This window comes from Equus przewalskii, chromosome 16 (assembly GCF_037783145.1).
Source record: "Equus przewalskii isolate Varuska chromosome 16, EquPr2, whole genome shotgun sequence".
In the NCBI taxonomy this organism is placed as follows: domain Eukaryota; kingdom Metazoa; phylum Chordata; class Mammalia; order Perissodactyla; family Equidae; genus Equus; species Equus przewalskii.
Genome location: NC_091846.1, coordinates 80,804,668 through 80,829,872, shown reverse-complemented (window position 1 = coordinate 80,829,872; position 25,205 = coordinate 80,804,668). Strand labels below are relative to the sequence as shown.

Here is a 25,205-nt window from a genome sequence, read left to right as displayed (position 1 = left end):
TTTTGTGATAAACATTTCATATTTAATAAGGAATAGATATAATCAGCCAAATATTCAGTAACTAAAGCTACATTTTAAAAAGCAATATTTTATTATCTAAAATTCTATGTTGGAAAAGTACCATAACTGGACATTATATTCATATCAACTAAAATTTTTATTCAATAAATGGTTTAAAGCATAGTGCCAAAAATATATTAACATTTAAAAATTTCACTAAAAGAAAAAAAATACTGTAGGATGCATAGTTTCAGAAAGCTACATTAACTCATTTTAAAACAAAACTGCCTCAGACTGCAAAAAGAAAAACCCTCGATGCCCCATCGAAGTTATCCCTGTCCCAAATAATGCTGTTTATGTTCTCAGCAATCTTCAGAGCATAATGGTTACAAACCACGAGAACATCCATGAAAAGACTGTGACACTGTTTTCATCAAGTCAGTGGCCACATTGTTAAAAGGCTGTAACATAACAACTGAAGCTGGTCTCAGGGTTCCTATCAGAGGGACTCCAGCCGCTAGTGACAGAAGCCGCAGAAAGGGCTCAATTACAAAGGCTGGGAGGGAATGAGAGATGCTCACTTCCCAGAAACCACAGCTCGTGGAAAACCAGCAAGAGGCACAAGGACACAGATCCCCACAGACCACCTGCTCACAAACACGTCAAACTCAGTATGAGCTATTCCTAACACACATCGAGTGCTTGGAACTCACACGAGGCTCGTCTCCTCCCCAGCTCTGATCACACTTTACTTTCCAAAGGAGATTATCTTCTGTTTTGGCTAAATGATATTTACTAGTTTGTATTAGAAATGGTAAAATCTATGAAAACTTGGTTCAATTTTTAAAAAGATTGCTCCTTTCTAAAGAATGGTTTCTAGATGTTTCTATGCCACTTTTATAGTTCCTGTTCCTAGTTTCTTTGTAAGAAGTAATTTACTTGCATGTTATATTCCAGGCTAATCTATATATTTCCGGATGCCTTTTCAAATCCACAGAATGTCGAATGGAAGCTCACTGTGCCACAAACATGTGCGCGTCCACTCACTCTGCCTCTTCGCTCCTCTTGGCACCAGCCCCTGCGGAATCCTCGGCCTCGCCCCTCCTCCCGGCACGGCCCTCCTCAGAGGGTCTTCCGCCACATTCACGTGCTCGGCTGCGAGCGCCTGGCTGGTAGAGCTGCAAGGATGGCCGGTCCTGCCAGGACAGAAGCAGTGTTATTCTTCCAAGGCCAGTGATGCAGGAGGGAGAACATCTCTATTTCTGGGGACTGAAGATCCTAATTAGCTAAAGAAAATCAGTCTTCAAGCTAAAAGATCAGCCTTTTTCACAGCACTATCTCAGAAACCAGGCATTATGAGGGGGGTAAAAAGCCATGAAAAGGAAAACAGTTAATATTTAAAATAAATGGAAAGAAGGTAAAACTGAAATCTGGGAAAATGTTATTGCTCAAACCTAGAACCCTCTGAGAAAACAGTACAATCATAGTATTCCCTTCCCAGTTTGAGAGAGTAAAACTCACACACACACCTCAGTCCTGGAGACTCAGCACACAGAGGCAAGGTGCAGCCTGAAACAAAATGTGGCCTGGCCCCCCAGATGGCTTTTTAGAGCCATAAACTAAACAGTTATAGCATTCATAATAAGCAACTTCCACGTGGATTATTCCTGAACTGTCCCCTTTACAGAAAATGCTCACCTATTATCTTATTAACCTCTTAGAAATGGTGAATAAAAATGATGACTGAATAAAGGACATGAAATGCAATTAACTTGCCCCAGGGCACAAGGGCAGCGAAGCCAGGGGAGGACAGAGTGGTCCTGAAGGTCGGCCCCAGGCAGAAGGTGGGTGTGCAGCCTGCATCTCTGCCTGCAGGGGATTCAGGCCAACCAGTAGCAACAGTGGGAACAACTCTCCTCTCCTCCTCCAGTGGTGCCATGGACCCAGCCCAGAAGAAGGAGGGAGCCACTCGTCCCAGCTCAGTGGAGCCAACAGCCCCGTGAGGAAGCTCTGTTGTCAGGGTTCCCTCCTCACCCTGCTGTGGGTAGAGCAGCAGCAGCTTCAGCCTTTCCACGGCCACCGGGGAGCCCAAGCTCAGAGCGACATGGGGGGCACATCCCACTTCTGGGTTTCTCCAGGGCTCCCCAGCTCACCTTCACCCACTCCTGGGCTGCGTGTGGCCCCACCGTCACCACCAGGGGCTTTCTCAGAATGTTCTTTTCCTTAATAGAAGGCTGGCCAACACGAGGAGAAGGAAAGGGCTCGGAAGGCCCCACAGACCGGAATCCCCTGCAGGCAGAGATGCAGGCTGCACATCCACCTTTGGCCTGCGGCTAACACACATGGTTCTGCTTTGCACCAGGGTAACTTCCGTGTGTACAGACGGAGTTCAAAACTGATCCTAAAAGTACATCATAACCTGCCAGGCCTTGTAAGGGGGGAGTTGTGAGCACGAGCACCTTGTTACCACTACAGAATTACAGATTTAACTGAAAGTTCCCTCACCTAAAGCTGTTCAAATACCCAGATCCCTCATTCTGCTGAATCAAAAGGCAGCAGAAAAACCAGTGTCCATACCACCCACCCAAAGACCCACAGCTGCAGGCGGTGAGCCTCAGGGCGAGCCAGTACCGAGCCCTCTAAGTCTCTCTCTCTCTCTCTCACTCTCACACACTCTCTCTCACACACACACACACACACACACACACACACACACACACACACACACACACACGAGCGGCAGAGGGGAAGACAAGAAGGCTCTCCTTGTCTGGAGTTCCGCCTCATCTTTACTGGAAACGTCTTAAAAGTCAACATCACTGACACTCGCAACACCTGGGTAACCTGAAGGGAGTCACGCTGCGAGAAAGCCAGTCTCACAGGGCCTATGTGTCTCCATCTCTATAGCATCCCTGAAATGGCAGCATCCCAGACAGCCAGAGGGGGGCTGCAGGGACAGGACACAGCGGGGCAGGGGTGGTGGGAGGTGGCGATGAGCGGCAGCCAGGCAGCTGCAGCCTCTGCGGCTCACCTGGAGGCTGGGCTCCGGGGCCTGACAGCCCTGGGAGGGAGATGATCCCATTCATGGTGCGTCTGTGCAACAATGCGACCTGAATAAAAACTAACCTCAAACTCCTGAAAGCAAAGCTGCCTGTTGGGCTAAGAGGGCAGCCCCATCCTGTGCCACCTGCACAGATGGAATGACATCTAGACATGGGTGTCATGAGCCGTCTGATTATGCTAGGAATCAGGAAGTTCACAAGGTAAAGGAAAACTCCATGAAATGTCACTAATATTTTTCTTATTATCTTAGGGGTAAATTTTATAAACTTGCCACTACTTATTCTCAAGCAAATGGTATGAATGTGCTAGTTTTATACTAAATAAATGCTTTTTTTCCCTGGTGGAAAAAAACTTGATTCTCTGAGAAAGATGATGGCTGGTTTCATTCAGGAGTTGCCACTAAGGACATGGTGCCCACTGAGAGGACGAGAACAACGGCTCCAGCAAGTGCAGACCCTCAGGCAGGACGCTCCCCAGGACAACGCGGGGTCCAGCGGGGTGGCCTCTCCCCATCAGAGTGCGCAGTCCTGTACCTCAAGACACCTAGGCAGACTGCCCTTTTTTGGTTAAATAAAAGAATTTCTGTTAGGAAAAGCAGTTACAAGCCTGCAGAAGTACAGCTAGTAGCGTTAGCACAGACTGGTGAGTGAAAGATTGTCCCAAAGGAACAAAAGAACCTTGTTTCCCATGCGCTCCTTCCTGGGCATAGGGCCGCCCACGCTCCTCTGCTCCCCCGCTGGTCTCTCTGTGGCCTCCATAGGGACCCCGTCATCCTGGCTCCCTTTCTTCCCTCTGTCTGGGGTGAATCCTTTCCCCCATTTCGGCTCAAACTCATAGTGAGCTCTGTGCTTTCTGCTCTCATCCAAGTGGTATCTTTGTGTTTCAAGTTCTTTTTCTCGAAATCTTCTCTCCACATCCCTCTGCTCTTTATCACTGTCATTTTGTGACCTGTGAATCAATACAAATTATCAGTGACCTTACGTAAACTGCCAGTCCATCACCTGCCTCCCCTTCCAGATGGTAAGTTCCAAAAAAGGCACAGAATATGTAAGTCTGCTCATCACTGTGTTGCCAAATTTCCACGTGATGGGCACACCACAGCCTTCAATAAAGGCCACTGAAAAGGTGAACAGACAATAGTAATAACAATATTTACTGTTACATTTGAGCAACACATATGTAATTGGCACATGCTAAAGTACCATATATACATATTTTTCTAATTCTTAGTAACCCTCCAAAGTAAATATAATCCCCCCTTTTATACAGATAAAGTAAATGAGACTAAAAGTGGTTGAGTGACTTTCCTAGAAGCCCAGATCCATCAAGACACAGAGCTAATATTGACAGCTTAGTTTCTGCTCCAAGCATAGCTAAAATTAACTGAAATTTAGTAATATTTGTGCATATATCAAACTGTTAAATGAAGAGTAAATACACAGGTGGCTGCTTAGCTCACTTTGTTCTTAAACTCTTGCCCTCCACGAACAACAGGCAAAGTCCCCACACACTGCCTGTGGCTCCCCCACGTACAGAAGCAGCAGGGCTGCTGGCGACAAAGAGATCCATAAGCAAAGTATGAATTCATGCCAGAAACATGACAAAATAAGCAATAATAATACAAACGCCTGTAACAGACCACAATGCTAAAAGATCATAGATTTGATAATCATGTATAAATTCATTTTATAAACAAACCAATAAACCAGAACCGCCCAAAAGAGGGAAGAAAACCTTTATCACAACTCTGTGTGCAAGAAAGACAGTAAGGAGTCATTCAGATTACTGTGATTCTGGGAAAACAGCAGCCTAATCCCATGACTTTGCCATCTCCCCTCCAAACTCACATCCACTTCCAGTCAGCCTTGTGAGCAGCGCAGCCCTGGGCTCCAGGAAGCTCTGTGGGTGTCCCAGTGCAGCAGGTGGGCAGAAGCCCCAGGTCAGGGGCACAAGAAGCCCAGCCGCACATGGCCCCACTGACTGTGGGGAGGCGCCCAAACCCCGAGGATGCAGGCCAGGGGCAGGAAGAAAGAACTCCCTTCTGACAGCATCTGGCTGCTCTCTCTCGGGCCCATGTGCACACACTGCTGTGTCTGTCCTGTCCCCAGAGAAGCCCTGTCAAGCTCCTTTCACAAGATGCATGTCATGAGCAGGCAGAGAACTGCGTGCCTAAGGACCCCAGCTGGAGTCAGGGCTAGTGGACACCAGCTAGTGACCGCAGCTGCTGGTCAAACTCCACAGCGGGACCAGAGGGATGACAATGCCAACAAAGGAGTCACAGCACTTGGAATTCTATTCTGTATCACAAAAGACTGTCCAGCACCTACAAGACTGGGTTCTCAAATTTACAATTCTGTAGATAAAGTGAAGGAGGTCTGGAAGACCAAACAGGCAAGATATCTCAAAACAGGAAAATTACAAACTGATAAGACTCACAAAGGAAAAGAGCCTGGGAAGAAGGTCCGGAAGCCCTGATGTGTAGGAGCAGGGCTGCGAGAGGAGAAGGAGAGCGACAGGGGAGGGAGTCACAGACAGCATCTCCCTGGTTTGGAGACGGCAGACTACACAGGTTCACCAAGCTCCTCACGTGACCACGGAGAAACAAAGATGTAGACAAGCACAGCCTGGGAAAGCTCCTGAATTCCAAGAATATTATGAAACACATGCACTCGTATTGACTAAGATGCTGAATGCGGTCAAAGCAGCAGAAGCGCAGGCTCACTTGTCCCTGGGCTCCTCCCACAAGCTCTCTGGGGGCCTGGGCCTCACAACGGCACAGCTGGGACAGGGCTCCCGTCTTGCATCTCCAACATCGACTTCTTCTCCTCTTTCTTTTGGTTTCTCAGTGGTTGATTCGTCTCCCTTTTCTGGTTTCTTAAGCAGCTGAGAAAGTATAATGTCAGTAAAATGTCACTTTAAGAGTATATTATCAAAGAAGTTGTTTAAAAATATAAACGAATATTGAGCCCAAATGTTTGAATAGCAAAAAATGTAAGCTAAAGGTCCAATGAACAGGTTTTGGTTAAATACATAGGGGAACATTCAGTCAATGAAATACTTTGTAGTCATGAAAAACGATTTAGGGCAGCTAATGTGATGAAAATATGCTCACATTAATGAATGAAAGAATGTTACAAGACAGAATGATCTGATTTCTGTTTATATGTTGATACACACATACAAAAACATCTAAAAGGTCTGCAATACTGTGTTAAAAGTGATTATTTTTAGGTGGCAGAACTAAAATGATTTCTTTCATCTACAGGTTCTAGTTTTCCTAAAATGAACAAGTATTACTTTTGTAAATAAGGAAAAAATATTTTTTAAAAGGTTGCTTTCTATTGATGACTTTTAGAAGGCTTACAGTTTTCCAAACACTTATTATTCTCCTTCTTGAAACAGACTCAGCATGTTGTACGACGCGTTTAACTGGTCTATCTCTGAATCTGGGCCTTCCTCCTCGTTCTCACTCTGAAACTGAGGTCCCCAGGCAGAGTCAGCTTGCAGAACACAAACAGAAGGTCTACTTCTGAGAATTTTGTTCTCACTTAAATAAGTGAACATTTTTCAAATTGAAGTATAGCAAAATTACACACACAGACATCGTGACTAAACGAGCTCATTTCAGAAGGGCACAGACAAATATAACGGAAGGCAGAGCCCTAAAGGCTGCTCCTCATCGAAGGTGTGCACTGCGTGCCTGTGAATATGCTCTTATTCTCCACATGGGTTCTGTGGGCTTAAACACTTCCTTTCAGATAATACTGAACTTTTTTTTTAATTACAAAAGTAACAGCTGCCTGTAATAAATGCAGACCACAGGGAACCACGGCAGGATGTCTTCATCCAGCCATCCAACAAGTAACTGCACATCTACGAACTGTCTTTACTCATAACACCTCTGAAACCACACGCGTGAGGTCTTTTCCAACACCACTTCTCCAACTCACCAACAGGCTGGGTGTCCTACGACTCAATCAGTTCTGACACTGTCTACCTGGAATTAACCTCAGATCCCACAAGACTGTCCCCACTTCAAATGCCAGTCCAAAGTCCCAGGTTGTCAGCAGTACTTCTGACTGGCTGGCCATAAATTCCGGGAGTGCCTGAATGGGAATGACTCGCCGAGCTCAGGAAAGGGTTTTACGTATGTCAACCGCTTTGACACAAGGGATACAGCTCAGGAACAGCCAGAGGGAAGAGATGCACAGGGCCAGGGATATGGAGCGATTTGGAGCTTCCAAGCCCTCTCCAGGGGCACGACCTTCCTGGCACCTTGATGTGTGCACCAGCTCTCCTAACCCCACACTTTAGGGACTTTTACGAGGCTCCGTTGCAATGGCACGATTGCTTAAATCACTGGCCACTGGTGACTGAACCTAATCTCCAGCCCTCTCCCCTCTCCAGAGGTCAGTGTGGGCTGAAAGTTCCAACCCTCTAAGCATGCCTTGGTCTTTCTGGTGACCAGCTCCCACCCCGAAGCTACCCAGGGCCTCAGCTACCCGTCATCCTATTTGCAAACAGGAGATACTCTTCCCTCCAGAGATTGCAATGGTTTTAAGAGCTGAGCACCAGGAACCAGGGAAAAAGACCCTGTGTTAGGTGTTAGGAATATAGTTGTGAATAACAGATAAGTGCCCACAATTAAGGAACTCACACCTGACATTCTCACTAAGGCAGTGGTGGCCACAGGGGTGGGAGAATGGTGTACACAGTGACAAAAACAGGAAAAAGCGAAGAAGATCACCTCAGGTGGTATGCAATGCTACAAACACATACTAAAAGAGGATAAAAGGGTAGAGAGATGTGGGGTGAGGGGACAGGAGGAATGGTTTTTCAAGGGGATCAGGGAAGCCCCTCTGTGGAAATAAGATGTGAACAGAGACCAGAAGATGAGAAGGAGCCACTTACGAGAAGATGTGCGTCTGAGGAAAGCTCCCTGTGGAGGGAAGTGAGCAGAGGCCTGAGGTGGTCAGCCTAGCAGAGGGAGGCAGGGAGGCCGAGAGGGAGGGAGGGAGGCCAAGAGGGAGGCAGGGAGGCTGAGAGGGAGGGAGGCAGGCCAAGAGGGCGGGAGGGAGGCCAAGTGGGAGGGAGGTGTTACGTGCTCATGCTACATGCAGGAGGCTGGTCCTCCCCCACCCTTCCACACGGTCCTCCCAAACACAGCATGTCCAGGGAACCCCTAAGGCTCAGGGAACACAGTTTGAGAACTGCTGTTGCAGAACAGAGAGAAGGAATGATGATAATAAAAGACTAGACTAACGAAATGTTCTTGGAACTCTAAGGAGCTGAACTTCCTAAAAGGTATGATCAGGACAGCAGAACTTTTGGAAAAAAGAAAGAAATTACCTTAATCCTCACTTCTCTCTCCGCCGCTCGCTCTTGCTTGTCAGCCTCTTTTCTCTTACATCTTTCCTCCTCTCTTCTTTTTCTCTTTTCTTCTTCCCGCAGGCGTTTCTTTTCCAGCTCCCTCCTCCTTCGTTCTTCCCGCTTCTCCTCTCGAATTCTCTAGAGGTGGGGGAGGCATGTGCATCATCTGTCTGCATACAGCACAGACAGGAAGGGCATTCAGAGGGACAGGCCAGACCCACCTGCTTCTCTAACTTCCTGTTCTTAATATATTCCAAAAGAGGCGTGGTTCTTCTGGCTAAAACACAAAAATTGTAATGTAGCACTGAACTCTAAAATAAGATTTCTCTCCTTTATTTTAAATATTTGTTTTCAATTTAATCTTTAACACAATTAGGGGAAGAATATCATCATTTTAAATCTGCACGTGGACACTGCACTCCAGGGGTTCTTATTCCATCACCATAAGGCACGTGATCTGGAGGCGCTGACCATCTCACACAGCAGGCATTTAATTCCTGATTCCTGAGGAACTCACATATTACTCACAAAGATGGCATAAAAGCAAAAAAGCAAAACGAGGATAATGCATTAAACTTCCAAAGTGCTATAAATTTCTTCACATTTCTGCAGATATTTTAAATCATTACATATTTATATATTCACTTTGATTCAACACATATTCTGGGAACGGTTTTAAGCAATGTGGATTCTTGTAATTTCTTATAACATATACTCCATAAATTGAATAACCAGACATAAAAGTTTAGAAAATGACTCCATATGTCGATCCAAACAGGAGCAACTGCCCATGACCAAGCGTCTCCACCGACTCTACCTCGACCCTCACGCCCCTGAGCCGTTTGACCTGACCCAGATGCTGGCAGGTCACGTGCTGCTCTCAGAGGACCAGCTTGAGGGGTCTGTCTCCCCTGTGGCGGTGGCTGAGGAAGGTGGGAGGGTGGGAGATGGTTTGGGTCCACTCTACGGGTCTTCAAGACCTCAGATTAAACGGGAGAGGGAAGAACCCCCAGGTGCACTTGAAGACTGACATGGCATTTCTGGACTTCCGAGGACCAGGAATGAATCGGGAATCACACGAGAGCCCCTGGCCAGGGCTTCCTGATAGGAACTGAGGACTCCTGCACACCTCGCCATCACATATCAAACGGTGTCTGCCAGGAGAGCTCGGTCCAGGTCACGGCTGTGATGAAGAGCTAACAGTGCAGATGCCCACACTTCGTCACAGGCACAGAAACCAACAAGCGCCTGCTCTCTCCCGGGGTGGCTCCTGTGTTAACCACGAACTCTGGCTCGCAATGAGCACAGCCGACACCCTTTGTAACAGGCAAGTCACCCAAAATTAGTGAGGACTCTCCTCTGCACCATGGAAGTTCTGGATTTGTCAGCCAAGGTGGGTGGGGGAGATGACACTGAGACCCCATCTGCCTTCCCTCCTCTCCTACGAAACACCTGCCTTGTTACCCCAAAGAACCCACGTGAAGAGTAAATGAGACCTTGTATCAGAAAGTGCTTTACAAACCATGAAAGTGTATCACTTAGTAAAGAGAAGACTCATGAGCATGTAATACAATACTAATATGTAATATGTAATGTGTAAAATTAGTATTAACTTAAGCAACAGTTTACCTGTTAGCACCCACAGAGAGCTGTGCATACCAGGCACTGTCACCCGCTCGGTAAGGAACAGGCAGTGGAAGTTAAGTCCTGAGCTGGGCCCGAGCCCAGGTCTGCCTCTCGCTCTGCAGACCCTGACACATCACTGCACTAATCTGCAACTTCAGAGTGAGTCTTTCCATTCAACCCCACTGCTTAGTCTTGATAATAAGAATACAGTGAAGGCCAAAATCTAAGAAAAGAGAAGGGCAATTTGCCATGAATTCAAGATTCAAATTTAGACAGGCAGAAACAGGAAGTGCAGAGAGGAAGCTCCATCGCCGCGTCCTGGGCTGGTGGACTCTGTCAGTGGCTCATTCAGTAAACAACCGCAATGCATCTACTGTGCACGGGCACCAAGCGAGGACGGGACTCATCCCTCCTCTGCAGAAGGGCGGCTGGGATCTGCTGGACAGTCTGCGTCTGACCACGGAGGGGACGTCTTGAAACCGCCAGGAAGTGAAAGATCCTGCCCCACCCTCATCTACCCTGCACAATGGCATTTAAAACAAAGCACACGAGCAATGCAAGGGCTGGAAGGCGAGCTCTGTACCTAACTTCTATTTTGCTTCTTCCTTTAGCTCTTCTTAAATTTAACACGCTCTACAGTGAAATCTCGATTTTCCCCCAGTACTGTTCCTCCCGCATCCTCCCCAGGCATAATGGGGCCACAATCCACTGAGCTGCAAAGACAAACTCCTGAAGGCTTGATTCTTTCTGCTTGCTGACTGCCCACATCTAGTCGTCACTCAGTTCTGCCAATCCTACCTCCAGAATGGATGCTGACTCTGCCAACCTTGTGTGAGCACCCTTCCCAGGACTATAGCACGAGCTTCCTAACCAGGGGCCCAGCTTCTTCTCTTGGCATCCACAATGCACCAAGTATGGAGCAGCCAGAGTGATGGAGAAAAATAAATTAGACGGTATCACTCCCACAATGGTTTCCAGCGGTCCCTCAAATAAAATCCAAACCTCTCACCACCAGCCCGACGTGGTGCCCGTCTGCCTCTCTGGCTCTTACATGCCATGTGCTGACCACACGGGCCCAGAGCTCCAGCCTCCAGCCCTTCCGTTCAGAGTTCCCTCTTCTTCCATCTCTTGGCATAGCTGGTCTCAGCCAAAGGGGGTCTCAGAGGGGCCTTTCTCTCCACCCCGTTATTCTGTTTCACTACATTTGTGATGCTTATCACAAATGGAAATGCTCTGGCTCGAAGCTTGATTATTTCTGCATCAGTTTAGTACAGTCACCCCCACCAGAAGGGCAGCTACATGAGGGCAGAGGCCTCGTGCATCCTGTTCCTGTTCTGTCCCTTCGCCAAGGCTTAGAGCTGGTACCCAGTCAACATGCTGAATAAAATGAGCAAATGCATCCTAAGCACATCTGAAATATTTACTACACTGATTAAAAATCCTTCAAACCACGGTTAAGTCAGCTGTTATAAAATATAAAACTTCATTATTAGACTAACGAATAATATTTCAATAATGCTAACTTTTCTTATTAATTTCCTCAACAAACATTTACTCAACACTTAAACTTGTCCCAGCAACGCACTACGTGCTGGACTACAAAGACGAACACACAGTTCTGCTGGGGGTGGGGGAGACAAAATGAGAAGAGCGTTTACGAGAGGGAGATGGACACGTGACTTGTCCTGTCCTGTCCATCTTAATGCGTGAGCAGGACGCAGCATGCGGGGCACAGGGTCTTGAGGGGAGGCCTCACACGGGGCAGAGGCAGACAGGAAGGGAGGCGCTACGGGGATGTCTGGGAGCCACAGCAGAGGGCCTGGGGACAGAAAAAGGTGTTTCAAGTCTACCCTTGAGTTTTTGGGGATTGCAACTAGGAGATAACCATTTCTAAAACATACTGCTTGCGGGTGCAGGGTTGAAGGCCTGACCCAAACCAGATTCTGTGCTATGGCTGGTTTATCCACTTGGTTGCTTGGCTTGCTCAGGGGGCTTAACACTGTTTTAACAGCAGCAAGATGACCTCATACTTAAACGGAGTCTCTCTTGCTGTGACTGCTCTCTGCAAAGACGGCTGACTCCCACTTTGACGATAATGCTCCCCCGAAGCAGCCAGGCACGCAGCACTCTCCAGTCTTCCGTGCTGCTCGTTTGGAAGCATTGTAACTTTGAAACAAAATGACTGTACCTGAGAACTCAGGTGCTCTCCACCAACACACGCTCAGAAACAGTCCCCGAGCTGCCACCTTACCATCCTTTTGTCAAAACTGGGAAATACTCTATGTTTCTGCCAAGCCTGTCACAAGTGTCAATTTTTTACAGTAATCATGAAAAAGAAGAAATAAATACACACTCTATAAATACATATCTCAATACAGTAAAGAAAAGAAATGAGCAAAACATACCAATAAGTTCTCTTGTCTTTGCCTCTATGTCCCCCAGAAGAGTCTCAGGACTGGCAGCGGCTTTCTCCTCCTCCACACAGTAAGCTTCTAAGAACTTCTTGTATTCTGCATCTGTAAACTTAAAAAGAAATAAATACACTCCTCCCCACAGATGGCGGAGAGATGACATTTGATCACAGCATTTGACGTGTGGCTGCGTAATCCAGCAGCGACCCACCGTCTTCAATGCTTCCGGTTTTGGCATCTTTCTTCTTTAGCTTCTTTTTGGCGATCTTCTGGAATGGAGCAAACTCTACCACTGCAGGATATTCTAGGCCTTTAACAAGAAACAAATTCTAAGGACCATTCTGAGATTCTACTTTATTCATTTTGGAAAATAATGATCTAGCTTACTTAAAGATTAAGTATAACAAGGATAATGTTACTGCTTAAACTATAATTATATTTTCAAGCAACTGCAGCCTTAGCACGTCAAACTCCAGATTTAAACAAATGGTGAGCAAGTTTTTATTAAGTAAAACAATTCTTCTCATTCTAGTGGTGGTTACATGACTGAATACATTCAAAATTCATCACACTGCGTACCTCAAAAAGGTGAATTTTACCATGTGTAAATTATACCTCAAGAAACCTGATCTCCCTCCATCAAAGAGTTTATCACGTAATCACCTTTAAGTAGCTTTCTTAGTCACATTTAAAATTTTTCAATTTTAAGGGGTTAATTCAATTATCAATCTGTTATATGAATTCTAGGAAATCACTTTGCTTAGAAGAGACACTTGGCTAAAAGAGGGGCTTCGAAAGGTGTAGATAAGATTCAGGTAAGATCTGCTTCCAAAAGAAAAGTTTACAATGAAAGTCACTAGAAACTGATTTTGCTGGTACATGAGAAGGAAACAAACACCCTAGAAACGTTCACTACAAGAATCTGCTAGCATTTAACCAACAAATGGGACACTTCTACCTTAGACCAAACCCACTGAGTGGTCACCTTTAGATTTGTCAGGAATGGTCAAGTGACTAGGACACTGTAACTTTCATTTATCTGGAGGACATTTTTGTGCTAAACTCAACTATCTAGAATAAAGTCAAGAACCAGGAGGAGAGCAGGGCGTCAGACAGTCAGGGACAATGTCCGACTCAGTGCTGCATTCACAATGCCTGGTACACTGTAGATACTTATTAAATAGCAGCAGACACACTTCTTGATTTCAAAACTTACGACAAAGCTATAGAAATCAAAACAGCATAAAGTTTTCAAATCATATGGCATAAAGACAGACAAACAGACCAAAAGACTAGAATAGAGAGCCTAGAAATAAACCCTTACATATATGATCAAGTGGTTTTCAGCAAGGGTGCCAAGACTATTCAATGGAGAAAGGACAGTCTGTTTAACAAACGGTGCTGAGAAAACTGGATAACCACATGCAAAAGAATAAAGCTGGCCCCTTACCTAACACTGTATACAAAAATTAACTCAAAATGGATCAAAGACCTAAACTTGAGACTTAAAACTATAAAACTCTTAGAAGAAAACATGGAGGAAACGCTTGACATCAGATTTGGCAATTATTTCTTGGATATGATGCCAAAAGCACAGGCAATCAAAGTAAAAATAGATAAACTGGATGACATTAAATTAAAAACATTTGTGCCTCAAAGGACACAATCAACAGAATGTATGGGCAACCCATGAAATGGGAGAAAATTGTACATATGATAAGGGTTAATATCCATAATTTATAAGGAAATTCTACAACTCAACAACAAAAAACAAAGAACTCAATTAAAAACTGGCAAAGAACTTGAATAGATATATATCCAAAGAAGACATACAAATGGCCAAGCAGATGAAAAGACGCTCAAAATTAATAATCATTAGAGAAATGCACATCAAAACCACAAGGAGATACGAGCTCACATGCACTAGGATGTCTGCTATCAAAAAACCAAGAAACAAGTGTTGGCAAGGATGCGGAGAAACTGGAACCCCTGTGCACTGTTGGGATATAAAATGGTGCAGCCTCGATGGAAAAGAGTATGGCAGTTCCTCAGAAAGTAAGAAATGTAATTACTACACAGTCCAACAATCCCACTAGGGTATACATCCCAAAGAACTGAGAGTCAGGTCTCACAGAGATATTTGCACACCTACGTTCACAGCAGCACCATTCACAAGAGCAAAGAGCTGGAAGCAACCCAAGCATCCATCAACAAACAAATGGATAAACAAAATGTGGTATATACACACAGCAGAATATTATTCAGCTTTAAAAAGGAAGGAAATCCTGCCACATGCTACAACACGGGTGAACCTTGAGGTCATCATGCTAAGTGAAATAAGCCAATCGCAAAAAGACAAATCCTGCAAAATTCCACTCATATGAGGTATCTAGGGTCATCAAATTCAGATCCAGGAAGCAGAAGGGGGGTGCCAGGGGCTGGGGGAGGGAGGAACGGGGAGTGGTGGTCTAATGGGTGCAGAGTTTCAGTTTTCTAAGATGAAAACAGTTCTGGAGATTGGTTGCACAACAATGTAAGTGTATTTAACACTGCTGTACTGTACACTTAAAAAAGAATAAGATGGGGCTGGCCTGGCGGCATAGTGGTTAAGGCCACGCCACCCTGCTTTGGCAGCCCAGGGTTCACAAGTGTGGATCCCAAGTGCAGACGTACATCCCACTCATCAAGCCATGCTGTGGTGGCATCCCACATACAAAATAGATGAAGATTGGCACAGATGTTAGCTCAGGGCCAATCTTCCTCACCAAAAAAAAAAAAAAAAAAAAAGATGGTAAATTTAAGTTATGTGTATTTTACCACAATTTTTAGAAAGTAAAGGAAAAAGGCACTTGAATGAATTACTGAGAAAACAGGCATCCAACACGAATGTCAAATAGTTCACCATGAAACGTGCCTTTACTCACAGGAAAAATCTCTTGGCCTCAGTCTAGTCACCCTTTAACCACCTCTTCTAGTTTGTTACCCCTCAGTTGAGAAGAAGAAAACAATCATTCCTGGGATGGGTAGAGTGGGAAGAGGTTGGTTGGTGAGGGGTGCAAAGAAAACAATACGCTGTTGAGGTGGACACACTTGACGGCTGTGAACACAACGTCCGTAGAAAACAATACGCCATCGAGGTGGACACCCTCGATGGCCGTGAACACAACGGCTGACTGACAAGAAAGGACGAAAAAGAAAAAAAAAATCAAAAGCAGAACCTAAAAAGTATCAAGAATTGGAACCATTTAGAGTCAAGGTAAATGTCACTGCCTCAGCTGGCAGTGCCATTCAACAAGGTCAAAACCAACGTTCATTATTACAACCCCCTCCCTACATGACATCATCCAGAAATGGTATAATTATGAAAAGTACTCTGTAAGAAAGACACAGATGTAAGTGAATAATATATTTGAGAAAACTTCCATCAAACACGGGTAAAATAATTTAGTTGGGAGACATAAAAAAATACAGTTCACTTATCCAGAAAACTCATTTATATGAAAAACTTCGTTCTCTGATGATAATACAAAAATAGGTTGTCACTATTACACAGATTTGCTGAAATTCTTTGATGTATATATAATTTTAATTTTTAACATAAGCACACAATCACAGCAATATTATAATGAAAACCTATGTCTTATTTTAGATTAGTATCTGAAACTCTCTTAATTAAAACTCACAAACATTCCACTAAAATTTAATTAACAAACTTGGCGATTGTAAGAAGGAGTTTAAAAAGCCAATGACCCAACCTTTACTGTCAATGAAGATATATCCATCAAAACGATCTCTAAAAAGAAGGATGTCCTCAGGATTTCTAAAATTAATGTATGCTCTTGAGTAGAGATGAGGAAAAAGACTGAAATAAGAGATAACAGCAAAACGGTTAGTAAAAAATACAAGACTTCTTTCATTTTGCCTTTTGTTTTTTTTTCTGGATAAAACAAACTAGATAAAACCTTTATGACAAAGAATCATCTCTCAGTTAATTACAACAATACGGATATTCTTTAGCAAAAATCCAAAAACGAACAAACAAAACATCAGCTGAGATCTTTTCAGTGCCCTGGGAGAGGCACTTCAGGTCAGCTTCTCTACTGCCCAGAGCCCAGGTTAAAATAACCGGGCCTCAGAGGGTGAAAACCAGAGGCAAGGTTATTCAAAGGTCATTCCTCATCATGCATCATGACTCGTTCATAGGAGAAAATGCTGTGCTGTAAGAGATCGTTTGCTGACTTAGAGAACACTTGCAGGTATTTGAGTGTTTCTTGGAGCACATGGTACGGGGTCTACAAGAGAGCTAAGCCTTCCCCCACCTGACAGCTACCAATTTCCTTCACAGGCAGGAACTTTCAACCCCATGTCACAGATGAGAACATGGAGAAATGAGGAACTTGAGAGGACACGTCAAAGGCTTGGGATCCAACCTGAGTCCAGCGCCCGTCCTCATGTAACGGTACCAGTTTTCCTAAACTTTAGTCATTTGAAAACCATCTTTATGTTAGTTTTTTAAAAAACTATATCTAAATTGACTTCTTAGTGATATTTTTCTTTGAATGGACTGACATTTTTCACTTGAATGCATTTATTCTAAAGGAAAGTTTCCATAGCTACCATAATTGAGAACTCACGATACTGAGGATAAAAATAACAATGATAAGGAATATGTTGATAAAAACATAATGAAAATCACTAAATTCTAGCTGAACTGTCACCTGTTGAAGGTCTGACCTGGTCCGCTCTCTCTTTGTCATCTAAAGGGAAATCTGGAAGTGTTACAGTGTTGTCAGAGTCACCTTATTACCAAGCTGTAAAAAGGAACTGAAAAAGACACGACTGGGCAGGGGCAGGTCGGGGTGTTAGTGATGGAATCGGGCACACGGGGGCTTCTGGGGTCTGGGATATTCTGTTTCCTTATCTGGGGTTAGTCATGTGGGCATGTTCACTGGTGAAAATTCATCAGGCTATACGTCTACTATTTATTCATTTTTCTTTGTTATATCTCAATACAATTTACTTTAAAAAGCTCTATGAAGGTTTATTGATATCCAAAATAGAAAATTTAAGTAATATGTTGTTAGTTTGTCTGTTTTTGGACTATGGTAGTGCTGGCAGAGGCATATTTCAAATCTATTTTAGAGGAATTTAATGATCTGCCTACTTAGAAATAAAGGTCAGCACTGATTTCTGGGCACACGTGGAAAAGAAGATGGAAATGAAGATGCCTTCTATTATCTATAATATTTTCCATCAGCTGACAACACCTCAGAGGTTTTCAACATCGGTAAACAGCTTCTCACCTGAGATCGGCAGTAAAGAACTCAAAGTAGTCGTGCGCAGGCAGTGGGTGCAGCTGTTCTTCCAGCTGCTCCTTCGTGAGGCTGGGAGGAAGCCGGCGGATGACCACCTGGGGAAAGGACGCTGGCTGGGCTTTGTTTCACTATTGCTGTATTAAGCTTCAATTATTTCAGGGCTTGGTCACCTGTGTTTATGCTCAGAGGAAAATCTAAAGCACGAGTCCAGCAGAAACACACACTCTAGGAAAGGTTAAGAAATACACGCGTGGAGAACGTGGCTGTCGGAAGGGCAATGAGGGCTGAATAATGCGAAAGGGATTCGTGCGGTCAGAAAAGGCTGCGCAGAAGGCCCTCCTCCACGCAACCGTCTCCTGACTCGCAGGCAGCTCTCGGCCAGACTCGCACGGTCCGCGCCGGAGCTCAAAACCCAGACGGCTCCTCCGTCTGCGGCCCGCGGGCCACACCAGGCGGCGGGACCCACGCGGGGGCGCCAGCCCACCGAGCCCGCGGGCACGTTCTCGCTCCGGGCCCCCCCCCCGCCCGGCCGCCCGCCCGCAGGGTCCACACGCGGGGCCCCCCCGACGCCCCTCGCGCCCCTCCGGCCACGGTGCTCGGCCGTATGGGCAGCTCCGCCTGGCGCCGCGGAGCCCAGCGTCTCGGCGGCGAAGGGAAGCGCCCGGGCCGGGGAGGCTCGTCTGCGGCGTCGCCGCGTCCCGGCCCCGCGCGGCCTCTGTCCGCGGTGCTGAATGCGCACGCCCACCGCGGCCCCGCCCCCACCTCGCCCAGGAACGTCCTCTTCTCGCGCGGTTTGCACACAGCACGCCGCCCTCACCCCGCCTCACCTTGCTGAGGCCCGCCTCCTCTCGCGAGGTTTGTCCCCAGTACCACCCAGCCCCACCCCACCTCACCGTGCTGAGGGCCCCCTCCTCTCGCGAGGTTTGCTCGCCCCGCCCCTCCACTCGCCCCGCCCCCACCTTGCTCAGGACCGTCCTCTTCTCCTCGCGAGGTTTGTCTGCGCCACCCCCACAGCCGGAGGACGTGGTAGGCGGTGACTCCCGGCGGAACTGGACTTCCATGGCCGACGGCTTCTCCCGCCCGCTCGGGCCCCGCGCAGCAAGAGCCGCCCCGAGGCCTCTGGCCGCCTCCTTCTCCGAGCGCATCCCGCAGCCGCTGCCGAGCCGCCGCCGCCCCCCTCTCGCCCGGACGGAACCTCGCGAGAACTGGGCCGCCGCCGTTCGGACGGCGCCCGCCCCTCCCCTCCCCCGTCTCCCCCGCCCTCGCCGCCGCCGGCCGAGTATGCTGCGGGTCCCGGTCCCCCACCCCCACGGGGCAGGGAGACGCTGGCGGCCAGGGCCCCGGGCCCGCACCTCCAACCAGCTCCGCGTCACGCTGCCCAGGTCCGCGGTCCCGGGAAACGCTGCCGCCGGCCGAGTGCACACAGCCGGACCTCGGAGGGTCTGGAGCCCAGGGGACTTTAGTAAGGCTCTGCAGGGCTGAACCTGTTTCCCGCGGAGAGCTGGCCGTTTGCGCAAACAGTCCTGGGAATTACATACACGTGCTTAGTAAAATAATTACAGCTATTTATTCTTTTCAAAGTATCCGTGCGAAATAACCAACAACCATTCTATATAAGGTGAGTTTTACTTGATCCAGAATGAGGATTATAAACCAGGAAGGCATTTTCAAAAAAGCAAGAAAGCATTCCAGAGAAGCATGGTCTCCAGTACAGTCTTACTCCTTTTTAGGGTAAAGAACATATATTAAACATGCGCAGAGTTCGTATTCATCAAAGCTTCATGGAGGTATTCAGCTGCAAATTAGCAGGTCAACGTGATTCTGATGTCCGGAAGGGGACTAACGCTGCATTTACAAATAGGGGAGTACTGATACTGGTGGGCAAAGGAGGGGAAGTATGCGTCCTTAAGAGAGTGCATGCTTTAATGGTTAAAGCAGATGTACAGTGTATGTTTGATAGGCCATAAATCAGGCTGCTTTAGTTCAAGCCAAGTCAGTTTTAAACCCAAATAGCGACACCATATACATCAACATGTGAAAACCTCGTCGCAAGGAAGTCTAAATGTTTCATCAGAATAGCAATTACATTTAAGAAAAATCAAGCTGTTGACAAACAGCACAAATAGGTACATTGCTTTACTATACGGAATAGAATAAAGGTGCCAGAGTCGCGAGTGGAAATTGGCCAGCATAGAAAGAAGATTCACTTGGGCTGTGCTCAGGAGCTCAGGCCTCAGCACTGACTGCGGCCTGGACGGTGGTACTGGCTGGTTTAGGGTAACTGGTAGCTCAGACGCATGGCACCCACAAAACAGGGTGTTGAGGTTTCCCAGTATAGTTTTCATTCAATTTTTTAAGCCTCTAAATGGGACAGCAACCAAGCCAGGATCACATTTGTGTATTTATCTTTTACAAACATGCAGGCAGTAACTTTTTATTAGAATAATTTATATGAAAGTTTTTCACTTTTAAATGCCACGGTTTTTCATATTTCCTTATATTTCTTTTTCTTCATGTTGGCTGCACTTTTCATTCATAGCACCTTTCTCCCAAGAACTTCAAGTACAAACAAGAAGTTACAGAATGGAGTAACCGAGGCTTTAAGATCAAGGGAGTCACTGGCAGATACTGGAAGTAAATCCAGGCTTAACTCAATTCAGCACTTTATCCTTGAATCACTTAAAGAGTAGCATTTTAAGTGGACAGGAAGACTCAAAGAGCAGTCCCAAAACTGAGTTCTCTAAACCCCACAAAGGGGGTCCGGAGCCATTTTCACTATTTCATAAAGTCTAAAGGAATCTCATTAGAAACACACCTGTATAGAGTTGCACATACTAGACCCAGTTTCCTTTTTTGTCTCAAGTCAACTCAGTACAGAAAGCCTAGTTAGGCTGATCAAAAGCTCTGATGGTCTTATCTGTGATAAAAAGGAAAATGTGGTTGCAGATAAAATCTTTTGCTATGTAGTGAGGGTGGGTGGTAGGGGCAAAAGGGACTGATAGTGAAAATTGTGGACACCACCCATTTAAAAAATGTAAATGTTTCAGTAGTCTTTAAATACACAGCACATACAGATCTTCCTCAACTTACGAGGGTCACATCCTAACGAGCCCCTTGTAAGCTGAAAATACTGTAAGTCGAAAATACAATACACTTAACCTGCCAAACATCCTAGCTCAGCCTGGCCTCCCTTCCACGTGCTCGGAACACTCACATGAGCCTTCAGTTGGGCAAAATCATCTAACACAGAGCCTATTTAATAATAAAGTGTTGAATATCTCATGTAATTGAATACTGTCCTGAAAATGAAAGCAGAATGGTGGTATGCGTTGTGCACGCTCATGATTGTGTGGATGATGGGAGCCACAGCTCAATGCCGCTGCCCAGCATCACAAGGGGAGGATCATACTGCATATTGCTAGCCCCAGAAAAGGCCAAAATTCAAAAGTTTATGTATGTTTTCTACTGAATGCCTATAGCTTTTGCACCACTGTAAAGTCAAAAAATCCTAAATAGTGGGGCCAGCCCTGTGGCAGAGTGGTTAAGTTCACGTGCTCTGCTTCAGTGGCCCAGAGTTTCGCTGGTTCAGATCCTGAGTGCAGACATGGCACCGCTCGTCAGGCCATGTTGAGGCGGCATCCCACATGCCACAACTAGAAGGACCCACAACGAAAATACACAACTATGTACTGGGGGGATTTGGGTGGAGGAGGAGGAGAAGGAAAAAAAAAGATTGGCAACAGATGTTAGCTCAAGTGCCAATCTTAAAAAAAAAAAAATCATAAATCAAACCATTGTATGTGAAGGACCATCTGTATTTGGAATACCTTTTTAAAAAACTGCCCTCAATCTATCTGCAGGTTTTCCTTCTTTAATTTCTAAATATTACTCAGATTAAACAATCATCCACCTCAATATCTAACTTTAGCTCTTTAGTGATGTTTCTATATTGGGGTAGTAAAAAGGATTCTAAATCTCACACCTCACGTCCAGTCTTACTGAAGCACTCTTGCCCCAAGGGACATTCTTTTATTACTGAGCCAAAAAATACCAAAATTACCAAATGGAGAAAAGAACTCTTGTCCTCAGTTTCTCATGAGGCCCAATCATGTGCAACCCTTGTGATATTTCTTGTGTCCGTGTTTTGCCTCCAACATGAAGCCATGGCTTACGCTATGGCCTCTGCCTAGAATGTCCTGCCCAGCTTCCTGAAACCCTCTCAGCCCAAATACCTTCCCAGCCAAGATGGCTTCATTTGAGACCCCAGGAACCTTAACCTCCACTTACCACACTGTACTCAACACTCAAAGAACACCCACCACAAGCCTGAACTGTGACTTCACTTAAGCAGGAACTACATCTTATTCAATGCTGTACGCCCAGCCCAGGCCTGCATCTGGCACCTACAGGCATTCACATGTTGCTGGGTGCTTATTTCTTATAAATCTAGCAGCAAAATCCCCAAACATGTTTTTTCCCCCTAAATAACAGCCACTACTGTGAATTTTTAAAGACCCCGCTGATTCTTTACTGTTACTACAAAAAGATTTCTGAGAAATGGCTTCAGAAAAATGACAGAATTTTAGAATTCAGGTTTGTCTGATGAAATTATTCTTTAAATAAAACCTTATAATACAAATTTCAAGATACAGTGAATAAATACACTTGTAAAATAACTGATCACTTTATTTGAAAAAAAAATAAGTATATCACAAAGGAAAATCTAGCTTCCTACACATTTTCCAGCCTGTTAAAATGTTTTGTTTTACATGTACACAGAACTACAGCTAAAACAAAGCAGTAATAAACAATCTCCAAATGTCAGAGTGAATATAACAGGTAACTTTGCTTTGCTTAACCAAACACACCAGCACAAATGTGGTCCTCAAGCAGATGCTTCTTGTGGGAAAGGCTACGCTTCACTTGCGAGCACAGGTCAAAGTGGTGAGTGAGGGGCCGGCCCAGTGGCACAGTGGTTAAGTGCGCACATTCCGCTTTGGTGGCCCAGAGTTCATCAGTTCGGATCCTGGGTGTGGACATGGCAGCGCTTGGCATGCCATGCTGTGGTAGGCGTCCCACATATAAAGTAGAGGAAGATGGGTACGGATGCTAGCTCAGGGCCAGGCTTTTTTGATACTCTCTGAGCCTAAACATTGGTACTAAACTGTTGCTGATCTGAGAAACAGCTTAGTTAAATGTCTTAGTTTTTGCCTTTTTTGTCTTAAAAGCCCAAAGCTCTGTCAGTACAGTCATAGCTCACTTACCAGGAGTTTGCTTTCCCAGAAACCTATTCATCATACCACATGATCAATGAAAAAACAAAATGAAGAAATATTGTGGTCTGGCAGGCAACATAAATGTGAGAAAAGTATTAATACCTTCACTTTTATTTATTCTTAAAATGATTATTTTAAGTCCAGTCACCTGATTTTCTAGCCCAGCTAAAGAGAGGGAGATATAAAAACAGGCACATGATGCCTGACAGAGAAGAGAGAACAGCCATGAAAAAAGAAAAACAGAAATTCAAAAACACACTATTTGAGTCAGAGCAGCTCGTAACTCCTGGTCTCCGAGAGCACAGCTGCACTAAACTGACATTGGCTGTGATGAGCTGACATGGAGGGGGGCCTGGATGCACCCCAGTGGTGCTGACTCCTCGTCTGCATGAAGGCTCCCTGCGGAGACTCCGGAGACTCCCTGGAATTAGCAGGCAGGGGCCTCGAGAAATGAGAGCTATTCTTTTTCTGCCATATATGTACGGAACCATGGACAAAGAACTAAAGGAATCAGGAGAATGACGGATGAACAAATAGGAAATATCAATAAAGAGAAAGAAATTACCAAAAGGAACCAAACAGAAATTCTGGAACTGAAAAGTACAATAGCTGAAATAAAAAATTCACTAGAGGGGCTGGCCCCGTGGCCGAGTGGTTAAGTTCGCGCGCTCCACTGCAAGCTGCCCAGTGTTTCGACGGTTCGAATCCTGGGCACGGACATGGCACTGCTCGTCAGACCACGCTGAGGCAGCGTCCCACATGCCACAACTAGAGGAACCCACAACGAAGAATACACAACTATGTACCGGGGGGCTTTGGGGAGAAAAAGGAAAAAATAAAATCTTTAAAAAAAAAAAAAAAAAAAAATTCACTAGAGGGGTTCAACAACAGACTTGAACAAGCAGAAGAAAGAATCAGTGAACCTGAAGATACGGCAACTGAAGCTACCCAGTCTGAGGAGCAGAGACAATGAAGAAAAATGAACAGGACCTGAGACCTGCGGGACACTATTAAACATACCCAAACACACATTATAGGACTCCCAACAGAAGAGTAAGGGGCAGAAAAAAATATCTGAAGAAATAATGGCTGAAAACCACCCAAATTTTATGAAAGACATGACACATCCAAGAATCTCAACAAACTCCAAGCAGGATAAACTCAAAGATCCACACCGAGATACATTACAGCCAAACTGTCAAAAGATAAAAACAGAACCTTGCAAGCAGCACGAGAAGCGACTTCTCAGATACAAGGGATCCTGAATATGATGAAGAGTTGATTTCTCACCAGAAACCATGGATGGCAGTGCAACGACATGTTTAAAATCCTAAAAAAAAAAACACTGTCAATCAAGAATTCTATATCTGGCAAAACTATCCTCAAGAATGAAGGAGAAATTAAGACATTCTCAATAAGTAGAAGTTAAGGAAGTTTGTACACAGGCAAATGTAAAGACAGTATTAGTGCTTTTGGTTTGTAACTCCTCTTTTTTTCCCATATGATTTAAAAGGCAAATGAATAAAACAATAATTACAAATCAATGTTAATGGGAAAGCAGTGAATGAAGATGTAATCTGTGACAATAACAATATTCAAGGGAGTGGGGTGAAGGTGTGCGGCAGTGTTTGATGCTACTGAAACTAAACTGGAATTACTCAAATTAGGCTGTTATAAATCTAAGATGTAAACTGTAATCTCAAAGCTAGCCATGAAGAAAAGAACTAAAAAATATACAGAAAAGTAGAGTATCAAAATGGCACACCACACACAAAAATCAACTAAATACAAAATAAGGCAGTAAAAGAGGAACTGAGGAACAAACACATGCCAGACATACAGAAGACAAACAACTAAAAGCAGGTCTTTCCTTAGCAGTAATTACTTCAAATGTAAATGGGTTAAGTTTTTCAATTAAAAAGCAGAATGGATAAAAAAATATGATTCATATCTATGCTGTCTACAAGAGACCTGCTTTAGATACAAAGACACAAAGAGATTGAAAGTAAAAAGATGGGAAAAAATATTCCACATAAATAGAAATGGAGAGAGCTGGGCTGGCTGCACCGATATCAGATATCAGATATCAGACTTCAAGTGAAAACTGTTACAAGAGAAAAAAAAAGGACAATATATACTGATGA

The 25,205-nt window shown here is 45.1% G+C and overlaps 1 protein-coding gene across 10 annotated transcripts; it reads right to left on the bottom strand.

Annotated features, from left to right (window-relative positions):
- On the bottom strand, positions 1–23,254 carry UPF3A (UPF3A regulator of nonsense mediated mRNA decay). Of its 10 annotated transcripts, XR_011528295.1 has the most exons (11): positions 18,745–23,254; positions 17,774–17,880; positions 16,226–16,332; positions 12,682–12,780; positions 12,465–12,575; positions 8,655–8,710; positions 8,413–8,571; positions 6,428–6,540; positions 5,786–5,946; positions 3,741–4,011; positions 1–1,196 (listed from the first exon to the last, which is right to left on the bottom strand). XR_011528295.1 is itself a non-coding variant. In XM_070579443.1 (10 exons), exons 1-10 carry the CDS (start codon positions 18,928–18,930, stop codon positions 1,044–1,046), a joined length of 1,410 nt encoding a protein of 469 aa, XP_070435544.1. In that variant the 5' UTR covers positions 18,931–23,254; the 3' UTR covers positions 1–1,043. The 10 variants fall into 10 exon arrangements, 5 of the variants coding, with proteins under 5 accessions (XP_070435544.1, XP_070435546.1, XP_070435545.1 ...); XR_011528294.1 differs by lacking the exon at positions 6,428–6,540 and having other exon boundaries at positions 5,500–5,946; XR_011528293.1 differs by lacking the exon at positions 6,428–6,540 and having other exon boundaries at positions 2,154–4,011.
- Positions 23,255–25,205: the final 1,951 nt, after the last annotated feature.